We start from the raw sequence: 16,253 nt of genomic DNA on the forward strand, positions 1-16,253 counted from the left end.
TTCCTCCATGCTCGCATGCAGAAACAAACGCATACATAGGTCGCGCACACATGTAAACGGTGTTCGCACACCCCACATGTGAGGTATCCCCGCGAACATTTTAGCAACAACAAGAATTTTAGCGCTAGACCTCCTCTGTAACTATATATATATATATATATATATATATATATATATATATATATATATATATATATATACACACACACACTAATTTGAATACCAGCCAATTAACCTACCAGCACATCTTTGGAGTATGGGAGGGAACTGGAGTACATGAAGGAAACTAGACAAAGCATATGGAGTACATGCAAACTCAATGCAAATAGTGCCCTGACCGGGATTCAAACTGATGACCCCAGTGCAAAAGGCAGAAGTGCTAAGCACTAAGCCATTGTTTTTACTGCTTTGCTGTGTACACTGTGCTACACCTCACCATATAATGACACACTGATAACATTGTGCAGCACACTAAACATTTCATTCTAAAGGGATACATTCATTGTAATATACCTATATACTATACTATATATCATACTATGTATGTTATTTATTCAGCACTAGTCTGTATGTTTTATACTCGGCAGTACTCAGCTGTATACTCTGTGTTGTACATTTAAATTCCTCAGGTTCTTTGCTGTATACACTCTGCTAGATGTTATGTAGTCCGCAGTGCTTAGCTACATACACGGTAATGTACATTACATACTGATTCTGCTCTATTGCATGGTCTGTGCTGTACATACATGTGCTGTTCTACATACCCTGATACGGAAAAACACTGATACACCAGGGGTGCTTCATAAAGTACTATAGTTGTTACATTTGACATTCATAACAATCATAAATGTAAAAGATATCCAATGGCATTTTAGTTAGTTAAAGTGGTTATAAAGGCTTTAGTTTTCTTTTACCTTAATGCATTCTCTGGATTAAAGTAGAACTATAGGAAAAAACATTTTTTTTTCATTTTGGATAAAGTAAGGGAGGGTTATAACCCCTGTTAGATTTTTTTTTTTTTGCCATACGTGTCCCATTGCAGAGATTTACCTGCACTTCTCGTTCCATAGCCAAACAGGAAGTGAGAGGAAATCCTTGAAAAATAAGGGATTGCCTTGGGGACCCCCAGCTCACCAGAACTAGTGTCCCCATTGGAAGATTTCCCATCTATTACTTTTCTGGGGATTTTCTTTTACTTGCTCTTTCAATGATAATGGTAAACAGGCCAAATAGGAAGGGTTGTAAAAAAAACATTTTGCCTTTAGTTATACTGTCCAGGAAACCCCCACCCCCCTTATACTTACCTGAGCCCGATCTCAATCCAGCAATGTGCAAGAGAGCAGAAGATCTCTCCTCTCTCTCCCTCCTCACTGGGCAGATTGATATGCAGCGGGAACCATTTGCTCCTGCTGCTGTCAATCACATTTTTTGTCAAAGGCGCGGGGAGGCTGGGCTGAGCCGTGCTGTTTGTGTCTATAGACGCAGGCAGCGTAGCTCTGGATCGAGCCTACATAATTACCCCCAAAGGAAGCAGCTTCCTATGGGGGCGCTCACTGAAGAAGTGGAAACAGGAGTGCTGGTGAGGGGCCCCAGAAGAGGAGGATCGAGGCTGCTCTGTGCAAAACCATGGCACAGAGCAGGTGTGACATGTTTGTTATTTTTAAAAGAAAAAGTCAGAAGGTTTACAATGACTTTAAAGACCAGGGATTGCACAGTTGGGGGTACTGGTATGCTTTTAACATCACAGCCATGAACCCAGAACAGACATAAATTTGTTAGTTGGTACATACTGTTAAATTTTTTTTTTTCAAAATTGCAATAAATGATATAATTCCTATCCCGTTGTTTTTTTTTTTTATACCGGCAGGCATTTGTTGAAAATAACACTGCGATTCGATGGTGTCCAACACCAGCCTGCGAGCGGGCTGTGCGCTTAAAGAAGCAAGGGACCAATACATCTGGGTCCGACATCCTGTCCTTCCCCTTGTTACGAGCTCCAGCCGTGGACTGTGGGAAAGGGCACCTGTTCTGCTGGTTAGTGCATTTTAATGTTACAATGATTACTTGGCACTTGATTTTTTTTTTGTATATTTTGAAGAAAAACTTCAACCTTACTATTAAAAAAAGTTTAAATCTTAAAGGTGGTCCCTGTATAGAGGTAAAAAAAAAAAAAAACATACTTGCTAGTCCATGGAGTTGAATGTTGTCGTGCTTGTAGAGAAATTTCTCTCTTTCTGCTTCTCTTTTACCACCATCCTAAATTAATGTCCGGTACATGCGCAGACACACCGCAGAGATGAGCCCCACTGCGTGTCTGCACATGTGCTGGACCCCTTGCACGTGCACAGACACGCAGTGGATCCCTGCTAGTAAACTGACACATCATATCTGACATGTGCAAGATGCCGTGATCTGCCTCTTGGGATGAGAGACACAGAAATCTAAGGTGGCAGTTTGCAGAACCGCACACATGCGCAGATATCCCAGAGTGACCTGCATTGTTCCTGTGCATAAGTAAGGCTCGGTTCACACTAGGACTTGTCAGGCGACCTAGGTCGCCTGACAAGTAGCGTCCCGTTCAGTACAATGGAACCGTTCTAATCGGAGCGACTTAGAAAAAGGTTCCTGTACGACTTTGGGGGCGACTTGGGGCGACTTGCATAGACTTCTATACAGAAGTCGTTTTGCAAGTCGCCCGGGCAGTCGTGTGCAGGCCTCAGTGAGGCGACCTGCAAGTCGTGCCGCCTCTGGTGTGAACCGAGGCGAAGGGTCTGGGTATATCACCCTCGCCTAGGTGAGAAATGTGTGAAAAAAATATATTTGCTTTAAAAAAAAGAGTGAAAGTAAATTTTAAGGAAAATTCTTGGACGTCTGGCTTTTTTGAGGTCACTCTTAATAAATAAACCAAAACCTTTACCATTGACCTAAAAAAGCAAGCAGTGTTTTATCCATATGTACTATACTACTGCTGTAGTGATAAGAAAGCTACGCACCAGGTAGTTATTTTTATTGGCCTTGAATTGTGGACAGTGGTGCAGCTCTATGATGTCACCCTAAAGCCTTTCTAATTGTAAAAAGTAGACCAAGAGTTTGCGCTTAAAGGCTTATTCCACTTTTCCTGCCATGTTTCTGTGACACATATTTAGGGTGTAACATGGAACATGGTGCTGTTTCCCGGCCCTCCACCCACAAACACTCTTTTACCTTCAATCACGGGGTTTTTTCATTCTGCAGTATTCTGTGTATTTTTTAAATTCAGTGCTGTTGTGCGTCATTCTCGTTATCCACAGGAAAGAAAATCGCTCTATTCCCTCCTGCAGCACTATTGTGCTCTGCCAAAAGGGAGCCTTCCTGGCCAGCAGAACATAATGATTACTGCTAGCAGCTATAGCCGCAGGCAGTAATCAAACACAAAGAATCCAATAGGCTGGTTGTACCCAAGTCAATTGACGTATCGACTTGGATACAACCAGTCTGCCCATAGATGGATCAAATCTCGGGCACTCCCTGTTGAAACAACGAGATTTGATCCATCTATGACCAGCTTAAAAACCCATCTTCCAGTGCTGCAGGGGACATGTTCTCAATGAAACACAGGTACAGTGACGTCAGCTCACCTAGTTCATTAAGCGCTTCCTCCAGCCCCATAACCGAAAGTCTGTATCTCCATATGGACCTGGGGCTAGAGGAATAGTCTGCAGGAACCTGTGCATTGCACCCATGATTAAAGTGGTTGCAAACCTTCAGGTTTTTTTTTTTAATAAAAATAACAAACGTGTTATACTTACCTACTCTGTGCAATAGTTTTGCACAGAGCAGCCCAAATCCTCTTCTTCTGGGGTCTGCCGCTGGCGCTTCAAGACCCTCCTCTTCACTGGGTGCCCCCACAGAAAGCTGCTTTCCATGAGGGCACCCGTGTGTGCTTGTACCTGAGTCCCGCTACTGCATTCATTGACACAGACAGCAGGACTCTGCCCCCTGCTCCCGTGTCACAGGATTTGATTGACAACAGCGGGAGCCAATGGATCCTGCTGCTATCAATCTGTCCAGTGAGGAGAAAGACAGTTGTTGGAGCCAACTTTCTGGATTAGATCAAGCTCAAGTAAGAAAAAGGGGGGGGGGGGGTCTGGGGGGCTGCAGCACAGAAGGGCATTAAGGTGAAAAACCTTAAGGCTTTAGAACAACTTTAACTGATCACAGTTGTAATTTTTTCCAGGCCCCAATGCAAAAAATTAAAGTGATTGTAAAGTCTTGTTTTTTTTCTCTAAAAATAATACTTGCCTGCCCTGTGCAGGGGTTTTGCACAGAGCAGCCTGGATCCTCCTCTTCTTGGGGTCCCTTTTCACTGCTCCTAGCCCGTCCCTCCTATCGAGTGCCCCCACAGCAAGCAGCTTGCTATGGGGGCACCCGAGCCGAGCTGCAGCTCCCTGTGTCCATTCAGACACGGATCTGTGGTTCGGCCCCACCCTCTCTCTCCTGATTGGCTAACTGATATTGATTGACAGCTGTGGAAGCCAATGGCGCCACTTCTGTGTTTCAGCCAATCAGGAGGGAGAGTCCCGGACGGCCGAGGGACTTGTGGACATCGCTGGACAGAGATGGGGCTTAGGTAAGTATTAAAGGAGTTGTGAAGGCAGAAGGTTTTATATCTTCATGCATTCTATGCATGAAGGTGATAAACCTTCTGTGTGTAGCAGCCTCCCCAGCACCCCCCAATTACCTACCTAAGCCCGTTCTCTCTCCAGCGATGTCCACGATCCCCTCAGCTATCCAGGACACTCCTCCTGATTGGCTGAGACAGCGCAGCGGCGCCATTGGCTCTGGTGGCTGTCAATCAAAGTCAGTCAGCCAGCCAATCAGGGGAGTCGGAGCCAGGTCTGAATGGATACATGAAGCTCTGACTTGGCTTGGGTGCCCCCTGTAGCAAGTTGCTGGCTGAGGGGCACTCAAAGGAAGGAGGGGGCATGAGCAGCAAAGAGGGACCCGAGAAGAGGAGGTTCTGGGCTGCTCTGTGCAAAACCAACCGCACAGAGGAGGTAAGTATAACATGTTTGTTATTTAAAAAAACTAGCCTTTACAATCACTTTAAAGAGGAAGTAAACCCCGATGGGTTTTACTTCTTCTTTTGCTTGCGGCAAAGCCTGCAAATGAAAAGCATAATGGGCTAGTATGCATCGCATACTAGCCCATTATGTGCCACTTACCTGCAAAAGAATCCAGCGATGTCCCCTGTGTAGGCAGCGTCCATCTTCTGGCCCCTCTTCCGTCCGGGCCGCAGACTCCGGCTCTGTGATTCGCCGGAGCTGTGTGACGTCACTCCCGTGCATGCGTACGGGAGCCACGATTAACGGCACAGGCTAGGGAAGAAACAGCACTTGGTTTCGTTTCTTCCCTGCGCATGCGCCGTTGGAATTTTCGGCGGACTACAAGGGAAATATCTCCTAAACGGCGCACATTTAGGAGATATTTCCACTACCTATAGATAAGCCTTATTTTAGGCTTACCTATAGGTAGAAGTGCAAAAAGTGGGTTTACAATCACTTTAAGGGGGCTGCTACACACAGAAGGATTTTTATCTTAATGCAGAGAATGCATTAAGATTAAAAAAAAAAAAACCTTCTGCCTTTACAACCACTTCCCGACCGCCGCACGACTATATACGTCCTAAGTTTGAACGGGGATATCGTTGTTATGGCAGCAGCTAGCTGCCATAACCCCGGTATCCCCGTTTTCGTGCGGCGGCCGGCTTTCAGATAAAAGTGGTCCCTGCGGCGGATTCGCCGCGAGATCACTTTTATCGGTGGCGGGAGAGGGCCCCCCTCCCGCCGCGATCCGGTGCCCTCCGCCGCTTACCGGAGCCGTCGGTAGCGGCGGAGGCGATCGCGTCCTTCTGCGTGGTGTGTCTGGAGACGAGTGAGGCCAAGATGGCACTCACTCGTCTCCATGACACTGCTGGGCGGAAGCAACGTCAAAACGTCACTTCCGTCCACGCCTCTTAAAGGCATATTTTTTCAAATGTCATTTTTCTAAATGACTTTTTTTTTTTTTTTTTATTGCATTTTAGTGTAAATATGAGATCTGAGGTCTTTTTGACCCCAGATCTCATATTTAAGAGGTCCTGCCATGCTTTTTTCTATTACAAGGGATGTTTACATTCCTTGTAATAGGAATAAAAGTGACACAATTTTTTTTTTTTTTTAAACAGTGTAAAAATAAATAAAATATTTTAAAATAAATAATAAAAATAATAAAAAAAATTTTTTAAAACCCCCCTGTCCTGACGAGCTCGCGCGCAGAAGCGCCCGCATATGAAAACGGTGGTCAAACCACACATGTGAGGTATCACAGCGACCGGTAGAGCGAGAGCAATAATTCTAGCCCTAGACCTCCTCTGTAGCACAAAATATGCAACCTGTAGAATTTTTTAAACGTCGCCTATGGAGATTTTTGAGGGTAAAAGTTTGACGCCATTCCACGAGCGGGCGCAATTTTCAAGCATGACATGTTGGGTATCAATTTACTTGGCGTAACATTATATTTCACAATATAAAAAAAAAATTGGGATAACTTTACTGTTGTTTTATTTTTTTATTCAAAAAAGTGAATTTTTTCCAAAAAAAAGTGCGCTTATAAGACCGCTGCGCAAATACGGTGCAAAAAAAAGTATTGCAATGACTGCCATTGTATTCTCTAGGGTGTTAGAAGAAAAACCATATATAATGTTTGGGGGTTCTAAGTAATTTTCTAGCAGAAAAACCTGTTTTAAACATGTAAACACCTAAAATCCAAAACGAGGCTGGTCCTTAAGTGGTTAAGGCTTTAGAACCAGTTGCAATGCTTTCCAGGCTCCAATGCAAAAAATTAACAAATGCACATTTTTTTCAATATGGGTGCCTTTTTATTAATGTTTTTACAAAAAGTGGAATTTTCCTTTTAAGTCTGCTTTAAATAATTCTTAATCCATCCTTGCAGCACTTTCTTTTTTTTTTTTCTTTCTCGTTTTATTGTTATAATGTGTATAGGTCTGGTTAGTCTGAATTCTTCTTATTCTGTTTCTCCATATGAACACATGAGTCACTCTTGGCTCTCGGCAGTAAAGGGCAAGCATTGTCTTCCGTATTACATAACTCGGTGTGAGATGAAGCCCGGCTATTGTGGTCAGCGTCTTGTAACCTGCGGGAAGCCTGTGTCTTCCTTGCCGTCCTCTTGTTAGATTGTACATCATTTATAAAGAAGCTGTAATGGTAGACATGACACAGGGCGCTGCGAGGGAAAGGCCTGTAACCAGAAACTTGTATGCTAAGGTGCCTTTCAATGTGGACTTCTGAGGATGCTTAGGGCGAAATCGTGATGGAAGAAACAGTTGGATGTCCAAACCGGTTCCATAATAAAGATGTACTGATAAGACAAGTCTAATATATTAGGTTCTTGTGCTACAGCAGTGTAGGAATGTAACCTAGTGTTTCCCAGTCCTTAAAAGACCTGCCGTGTATCTGGTAACACAAACACTGTGAATTATTCATTGCCGGGATAGCCAAGGCTAAAGCAGGACACGGATGAAAACGCGTCTGAAACTGGGATCTGGTTAATGTCAAGTTAGTGTTGTGGAAAGATAATTACAATGGAGAGCAAGCACGCCCATGAATTCAATTGTGCAACTTTTATATTGGAGCAGGGTGGATTTAATTTAAATCAACTCGATTTAAATCATAATTTCTTTATCGTACATCACGGGACACAGAGCACCATAATAATGATTATCTGGGTTATACGCCACCTATAGGTGAATGGACACTGGCAACCAATAGACAGGAAGTTCCCCCCATATAACCCCTCCCATACAGGAAGTACCTCTGTTTTTTCGCCAGTGTCTTGAAGGCAAAGGTCGTGGCTGTTTGAAGCTCTTCAAAACTTAATACAAAGAAATGGGGGAACTAATGCGCAAAACCAAACTGTATAGAATAGGATATATAAGGATGGGAGAAGCTGCCAACATATAGAAGTGTTCCCACACAGATAAAATATATGAATAAGTGAAGTATGTGGCGCTAACTAAAGTGCAGAAATGAATCAATATGTATATAGATACTAAATAGAACCACTCACACACCTAACAAGTAAGCGTGTAGAACAGAATAGGCAAGTGCAAGTGAAAATAAAAATAACAAATCTTCTCTACTCTTCTCTAGATCACTGATAAAGTGCACCAATAAAATGGAGGAGAGCTGCGCCAATCACAATATGTAAATTGGCATTGGTAAAAACAGTAGTCCATAAATTCAATCCTTCAATGACACCACAGTGACTCCACACATTGAAAAAGAGTGCCCGGCCACCGTATAAAAGGCCTGCTTACCAAATAGCAAGCAAAAAGGGGCATTTGGCTGTAACCCAGCCACGGCCTTTAGCTTGCAAGGATGACTGTTAGACACACAGGAACTGGACCTTGTTGCTGGCAACCCCCTAGGCGTCTCCTAAATTCGTAGCCGTACTTGAGATGTACTCAGGATAGGCTCAGAAAGAAGAAAGACTAACCATAGCGTAATACAGTTTGAGCATTTATTAAAAGAAAAAAAAGGTAGTATTGCACTTACATATAAAAAAAGGTAGAATTCGCATAAAAACAAATGCTGGCCGGCAAACACAGGAGCCTGTCCTCCTCTCGAACAGCATGGTGATGTCAGTGCGTGCCCTCCCAGACGCGTTTCGTCATAGGTGGCGTTTTCGATGGGGATCATCTTTTTCAATGTGTGGAGTCACTGTGGTGTCATTGAAGGATTGAATTTATGGACTACTGTTTTTACCAATGCTAATTTACATATTGTGATTGGCGCAGCTCTCCTCCATTTTATTTTTCTATTTTGTGTGTATCCCACATTTGAGTTACTGCCTTTGCTAGTTCTATCTATCAAGTCTAGTGCAGTTTTTTTTCTTTTTCTTAAAGCGGAGTTCCACCCAAATTTTGAACAATATCTGTATGTATTCTCTTCCTTGCCTAGATGCTGACATGCCGTTTAAAAAAATTTAAATCGCCGTAATTACCTTTTATTTTTCTATTCTTCTTTGCACTTCCTGGTTCTCCTCCCGTGGGAGTAGGCATGTTTCTAACCTCTCCCAGACTCCTGGGAGCTAGTCTCAGGCTTCCCAGGATGTCACTGAGCATGTGCGGGAACGAGCGGTGAATGCTGGGAGCACAGCATTCACCACATCCAGGAAATAAACGCTTGTGGGCTTCAAATGCCCACAATGAAGATGGAAACCGCCTGCAGTGAATAATATAAGTTATTCTTTCCGACTAAATCTGACACAGGCGGACATATTACACACAATATGTGAGTATGTAATGCTGAGAAGAAAAGTTTGTGAATGAACGCAAAAAAAAAAAAGGATAGATAGGTGGACCCCCGCTTTAAGTGCACCAATGCCACAGATTCCAAACAGCAATCTAAAATAACATCCAGTGTGTATATAAAGTGCATCAAGTGAAAAAATATATGACAATACCAGTCTAATGATATAATGACATAAAAAAGAAAAACGTGAAACATAAAAATTTCTGAATAAATCCACTGTTCTCCTGGAGTGTAAAAGGTGACATTCAAGAAACAAAGTCCAACAAGTGATAAACACTAATATGAATAAGTTCACATATATAAGTTCATGAATTGAATCCTTGTGCACAAACAACTTTTGATCGATGTCCAATTCCTCCGATCACATATATAATATCTGTGGTGCGCCACACGATTCCCCCAGCCTCTCACCTCAGATAGAGACCCCTACGGGTCGAGTCAAGCCTTCAGTATGGAAATCAGCAGATCCCAGGACAACAATCGATTTCCAACGATTGTCCCAACAATAGCGGATTTTTGGGGGTGACTCCAGGCTTAACCGATGCGGTGAGGACATGAAATAAAAGACGGTGGCTCCATCGTGTAGTATTTCCCAAAAGTATTTTATTAAAACAAAGAGTAACTTACAGTTTAAAATCAGATAATCCAGCAAACAGCAGAGTACTTCCAGTCTCGGCCGGGACCGGAAGTGACGACACCTGACAAAGGGTACCCTTTGATAAAGTCACATGTTCAGTGAGGATATGCGTCAGGGAAGAGCCAGGTGTCATCACTTCCAGTCACGGCGCAAGTATAGACAGGGCTGTGCTGTCCTGGGAATGCACAGGCTTGCAGCGCGGGTCATTTCAACGGGAGCAGTCCGCTGTCTGGGACTGCCCCTCTCCACCTCCCTCATGCCGCTCGTCCCCGCCCCCTCGCACAGGCTCGCAGCGAGGGGCATTTCCATAGGAGCAGTCCGTCGCCTGGGACCGCCCCTCTCCACCTTCCTCATGCCGCTCGTCCCCGCCCTCTCGCACAGGCTCGCAGTGAGGGGCATTTCCATAGGAGCAGTCAGCCACCTGGGACCACCCCTCTCCACCGCCCTCAGTGTTTGCACAATGCCTGACCCCATGCATTGATGGGCACTGATCGGGCTGCATTGATCAGGCTGCACTGATGGGCACTGACCGGGCTGCATTGATGGCCACTGGTGAGGCTACATTGATGGCCACTAATCAGGATGCATTGGTGGGCACTGGCGAGGCTGCATTGGTGGGCACTGGCGAGGCTGCATTGGTGGGCACTGGTGAGGCTGCATTGATGGGCACTGATGAGCCGACACTATGGGCACTGATAAGCTACACTGATAGGCTGCATTGATGGTCACCGATAGGCTGCAATAATGGGTACTGATGAAGCTGATCAAGTTGTTGTTAATATTTATTTTGTAACTTAATTCTGCATAAATCATTTACAGTGTCATTTCTTGAGATAATTTATGAGGGTGTATTTAGGGGCGAGGCAGGGTAGGGGTTAGGTGGGACAACTGGTGGCGAGTGACTCTTAAGGCCTGGCTAGTAGCTCAGGACTTGAAATTTTGAGCCCTGATCCATGATGAGTCTGTATTGATGATGGGCACAGTGAGCTGCATTGATGTGCAGTGAGGCTGCATTTATGGGCACAGTGAGCTGCATTCACGGGCAGTGAGGTTGCATTCATGGGCATAGTGAGGCTGCATTTGATGAGCACCGTAAAGCTGCATTTGATGGGCACAGTGAGGCTGCAATGATGGGCACAGTGAGGCTGCATTGATGAGCACTGTAAAGCTGCATTGATGAGCACCGTAAAACTACATTGATGAGCACTGATGAGGCTGCACTGATGGGTACTGATATGCTTTATGTGAATATTAAAGTTGTTGTTAAATGTTTTATGAAGAATGAAGTTCCAAAAATAAATATTAACAGTGTAATTTCAAGAGATAATTTACGAGGGCGTGTTTAGGGGTGGACTTTGGGTGGGGCAACTGGTGGCGAGTAACTCTTAAAGGAGAAGTTTAGCCTGAGCTCGTTTGGCTGGGCTTCTCCTCTGGGTCGCAGGAGTGCAATTCGTTTTGCACTCCTGTAACCCGTTGTCAGCAGAGAGCTGTCTGAAGTCCGCTGTCCGCTGACATCACTGCCATCAGTCGAGGCACAGCGTCATCACAACTTCCAAGTCGAGGATCCGCCAGCTGCCTTGATTAATGGCAGTGTCAGAAAGCCGCTGAGATGGCCTCTCCCCCGTCCCTCCACGGCTCAGCAGTCCAATGAGTGCGGAGAAGTAAAGCAGAAGCGATGCTGACTGACAGTCGGTGATGCTGCATCCACCGAGGTAAGTATGACTAGTAAAAATACAAAATAAAAAACATACTTCTCTTTTAAGGCCTGGCTAGTGGCTCAGGACTTGAAATTTTAAGCCCTGCAGTAAATCATGCAAAAGGAGCCCCAACCAAGTATTCGAGTGCATACTGTACATGGACATACTTTTCAGTAAGCCAACTTTTCTGTATTAAAAATCCTTTTTTTATTGGTCTTATGTAATATTCTAATTTTCTGAGATATTGCATTTTGAGTTTTCAAGAGCTGTAAGCCATAATCCTCAAAATTAAAAGAAAGAAATTTTTTGTGTGTGTGTGTGTGTGTGTGTGTATATATATATATATATATATATATATATATATATATATATATATATATATATATATATATATATATATATATATATATATATATATATACTGTATTTATCTGCGTATTACACGCACAGGCGTATAACACGCACATTCATTTTAAGAGGGAAGTTTCAGGAAAAAAACTTAAATTTTAAATAAGGAACTTTGAAGCAAAATAAGGGTCAGTGCCCATATGCAGCCTCACCATTGCCACCAATGCAGCCTTATCAATATCACAAGCCTCATCAGTCCACATCAATGCAGCCTCACCATTGCCATCAATGCAGCAGCCTTGCCATTGCCATCAATGCAGCAGCCTCACCATTGCCATCAGTGCAGCCTGATCGATGCCCATCTGCAGCCTAGAGGGGACAGGGAGGGGGGCGGGACGAGCGCCGACAGATTACATACAGTGAGAATCTCCTATGATAGACAGAACAGTGGTCCAATGGCGGCCCAGGAGACGGGACTTCCTATTACAGAGGCCGCCAAGTAAACAGGAGATTCCCACTGTATGTAATCTGACGGAGCTCGTCCCGACCCCCTCCCTGTCCCCTCCCAGGCAGCTAAAATTTAAGTATTGGCGTATAACACGTACGCACTATTTGCGCCCAATTTTCATGGTGAAAAAGTGAGTGTTATACGCCAATAAATACTGTATTTATTTATTTTTTACATTTATCGTGGATGAAAAGCAGAGTGAGCGAGCTAGCTGATGCTGACACCGTCTTGGATCTTTTTGGGAATTTCTTGCATGGGCACCACCTTTGAAAATTTGTTCACATTCAGCAGGTGGTTTATTAAAGCTTTTTTTGTTTGTGTTTCTGGCCAGGTGGCTCAGCTGCAAGGGGTACTTTGCCAGGATCTCTTCTAAGATAATGACTGTCAATTTTTGAACTTTCTCCTTTACTTGCATCCAGAATGCAGATCTGTTTTTGATTAAACTAAAGTTGTTTAAAAACTGGCAAAACATGAACGGCTTTGTATGTTGCAGGGAGTGTCTGGGAGAGGCCCATGAGCCCTGCGACTGCCAAACGTGGAAAAACTGGCTTCACAAGGTGTCGGAAATGAAGCCAGAGGAGCGTAAGTATCATTCTGAGAAGTCTCTGTACATTATAAAATAAGACACAGCACATTCGCTGACTGTAATATATTTGGTGTGACCTATTTTCTGTTATGGTTAATTATCTTCTACCTGTGAAGTGATTTCACTTTGCAAAAATCAAAATAAACTATATGAGCACATGGAAACTCTAAGTGATGGTCAACTTGGTAGGTGTGGGGTGCTTCAACTTTGGGTCTTTACCTTGCCAAAGGGCAGCACGTTATTTTCCGCATTTTATAGAACTGGGGTGCCCAAGAGCCGTCTGATGTGGCTTGCATCCTCCTGCTCTGGGATGTCTGGTTGGCAAGCCCAAATTGCATGTTCCCAACACGCCATGCCAGAGCATCAGTGTTGAGAATAGAGGCGGTGGTAGAGGAAGCATGCAGCTGCAGTAGAGAGCAGAGCTGATGCTTCCTATATAGCGCCGGCTTCTGTCACTGGCAGAGTAATACCAAATGCACTCTGCCTGGGACAGCAACAGCCGGCAATACCTGTAGGGTGATTCCTGAAGTGTAGATTGTGTTTAAAGATCTGTTTTTTTTATTTAAATAACATAGAATTGGGCATATCGGTTCTAGTTTGGCACTGATTACTCTGGGCTGCTTTCAAACTGATCCGAAGGTGCACCTGCAGGTTACCTACACTGAGCCATAGACTTCTGTTATTACCTGCGGGTTTGGTGCGCTTGCTCAAAGTGCACCACACCTGCAGGATATAATAGAATTTTGTGGCAAAATGCAGCTAACCCGCAGGAAAGTCACAGGTACACTGCACTGCACCCGCGGTGTGGGTAAACCGCAGCACATCAGTGTGAAAGCGGCCCCTTTCACATGATTGGGTCCACCTGTCTGTTTTTCAGACAGACCCAATCGGACCCTCCATTTACCTCTATAGAGGACTTGTGTCCATTAACATCTGCCTACCTCCAATCCGATCTGCTACAAAAAAACAGAAGGGGATCCATCCCCTTCCTTCTGGGCAGATCAGATCGGAGGGCCTATAGAATAGAGCGGAGTCCACTCTGCATATGCACAGTGAACATGGACCTGTCATCCACCCGCCCCACTCATTCCGGCCCACGACCGGTTACCAATTCGCATAAGATGGTCAGTGACTTTGGATCTTTTAATAGGAGGTTGCAGAAAGGCTACAGCAGACAGCGCACATGGTACAGGAGGCTGTCAACATATAAGCGACAAATTCTATACAACCACATGGAGAGCCTTGGTGGAAGCGGTGATCAAGTTACTAGGTGTAGAGAACATCATTGTCTAGAGATATGACCAGGAACTATAGACTGAAAAACCTCTAACATTAACCACTTCAATACCAGGCACTTAGACACCTTCCCGCCCAGGCCAATTTTCAGCTTTCAGCGCTGTCGCAATTTGAATGACAATAGCGCGGTCATACAACACTGTACCCAAACAATTTTTTTATCATCTTGTTCCCACAAATAGAGCTTTCTTTTGGTGGTATTTGATCACCTCTGCGGTTTTTATTTTTTGCGCAACAAATAAAAAAAGACCAAAAAATTTTTTTTAAAAAAACAAGTTTTTTTTTGTTTCTGTTAAAAATCTTTGGAAATAAGTATGTTTTCTTCTTCAATGACGGGCACTGATATGGCTGCACTGACGGGCACTGATAGGGCGGCACTGATGGGCACTGATGAGGTGGCACTGATGAGCACTGATGATGAGCACTAATAGGCGGCGCTGATGGGCACTGATGAGTGGCACTGATGGGCACTGATAGGTGGCACTGGTATGCGGCACCGATGGGCACTCATAGGTGGCACCGATGGGCACTCATAGGCGGCACTGATGGGGATTTGTAGGTGGCATTGATGGGTACTTATAGGTGGCACTGATGGGTACTTATTGGTGGCACTGATGGGCACTTATAGGTGGGCACTGATGGGCACGGATGGGCACTGACAGGTGACACTGATGGACACTGATGGGTGGCAATGATGACACTGATGGCACTGATGCCCCTAAGGGTGGCATTGCTGGGCATCAGTGCTATATAATGGTGCCAATCAGTGCCCATTTGTGGGCACTGATTGGCACAGATTGGGCATTGACTGGGCACATGTGGATGGCCATGGGGTACATACCTGGCCATCCACATGTTGCCCCTCTCCCTGGTGGTCCTAGTGGCGATCCCTGGTGGTCCATTGTGGTGATCTGAGGGGGGGCTGTGCTGATAAACAATCAGTGCAGACCCCCCCTGTCAGGAGAACCGCCGATCAGCTCTCGTCTACTCGCGTCTGTCAGACGCGAGTGAGGAAAAGCCGATCAACGGCTCTTCCTATTGACATCATGATCAGCCGTGATTGGACACGGCTGATCACGTGGTAAAGAGCCTCCGCCGGAGGTTCTTTACCAAGAGCGGTGTAGCGGTGTGTCAGACTGACGCACTGATCCACCGATCGCCACGATGCGCAGCGGCATGTTATCCTGCTGGACGTCATATGACGCCCAGTCAGGATAACTGAACCACCGCCCTGCCGTCATCTGCTATGGGCCGGGCGGGAAGTGGTTAAAAGCCAGATTTAGCATTGTAGATCCTAATGACCAGTTTTGCTATTCAAGGTCATGTCCAAGTGTCTAAACTGTTGGTATTGCTTTTAGCAACCAATGAAATTGGTACTTTTGCACTGTCAGTGCCTTAGGAGTAAATCTCATTTCTTAGGCAGCAAGAACAGTTCTTCCACCAGACACTTGGGTTTATTGTTTGCTCAGGCGACCTAAAAATGGGCCAAAAACACTGTCTTGAACACTGACATATGATCCTGTGAATATGACGTAGGATAATTTTGCGTGGGGGAGGGAGGGTTGAACATGCCAAACCACTGTGTGAATAACCTCAAAAAGTGGGATTTTATGGACAATAAAAATTATACATAATGAATTTGTGCAAAAAATTGTATTTATTATAGAAAATTGTTAAAAAGATCTCATGTTGGAAATACAACTTATCATTGAAATATTGTCAACATAGCTCACTGAACGAATACAAATTGCACATAAGCTATTTTGAACCATAAAGTGGTAGTCCCAGTCTACTTGCTGCTCCCTTTACTTGTAGTTTCTTATAAGGA

At 44.5% G+C, this 16,253-nt stretch overlaps 1 protein-coding gene across 1 annotated transcript in view; it reads left to right on the forward strand.

Moving 5' to 3' along the window:
* The window catches only part of ANKIB1 (ankyrin repeat and IBR domain containing 1), a 240,471-nt gene that overhangs the window by 157,776 nt on the left and 66,442 nt on the right, over positions 1 to 16,253 (forward strand). The window contains exons 9-10 of the mRNA XM_073629618.1: positions 1,868 to 2,034; positions 13,037 to 13,125. Coding sequence (XP_073485719.1) covers positions 1,868 to 2,034; positions 13,037 to 13,125 — 256 coding nt within the window. The remainder of the gene's footprint in view (positions 1 to 1,867; positions 2,035 to 13,036; positions 13,126 to 16,253) is intronic.

Source organism: Aquarana catesbeiana, linkage group LG05, assembly GCF_042186555.1.
Source record: "Aquarana catesbeiana isolate 2022-GZ linkage group LG05, ASM4218655v1, whole genome shotgun sequence".
Taxonomy (NCBI): Eukaryota; Metazoa; Chordata; class Amphibia; order Anura; family Ranidae; genus Aquarana; species Aquarana catesbeiana.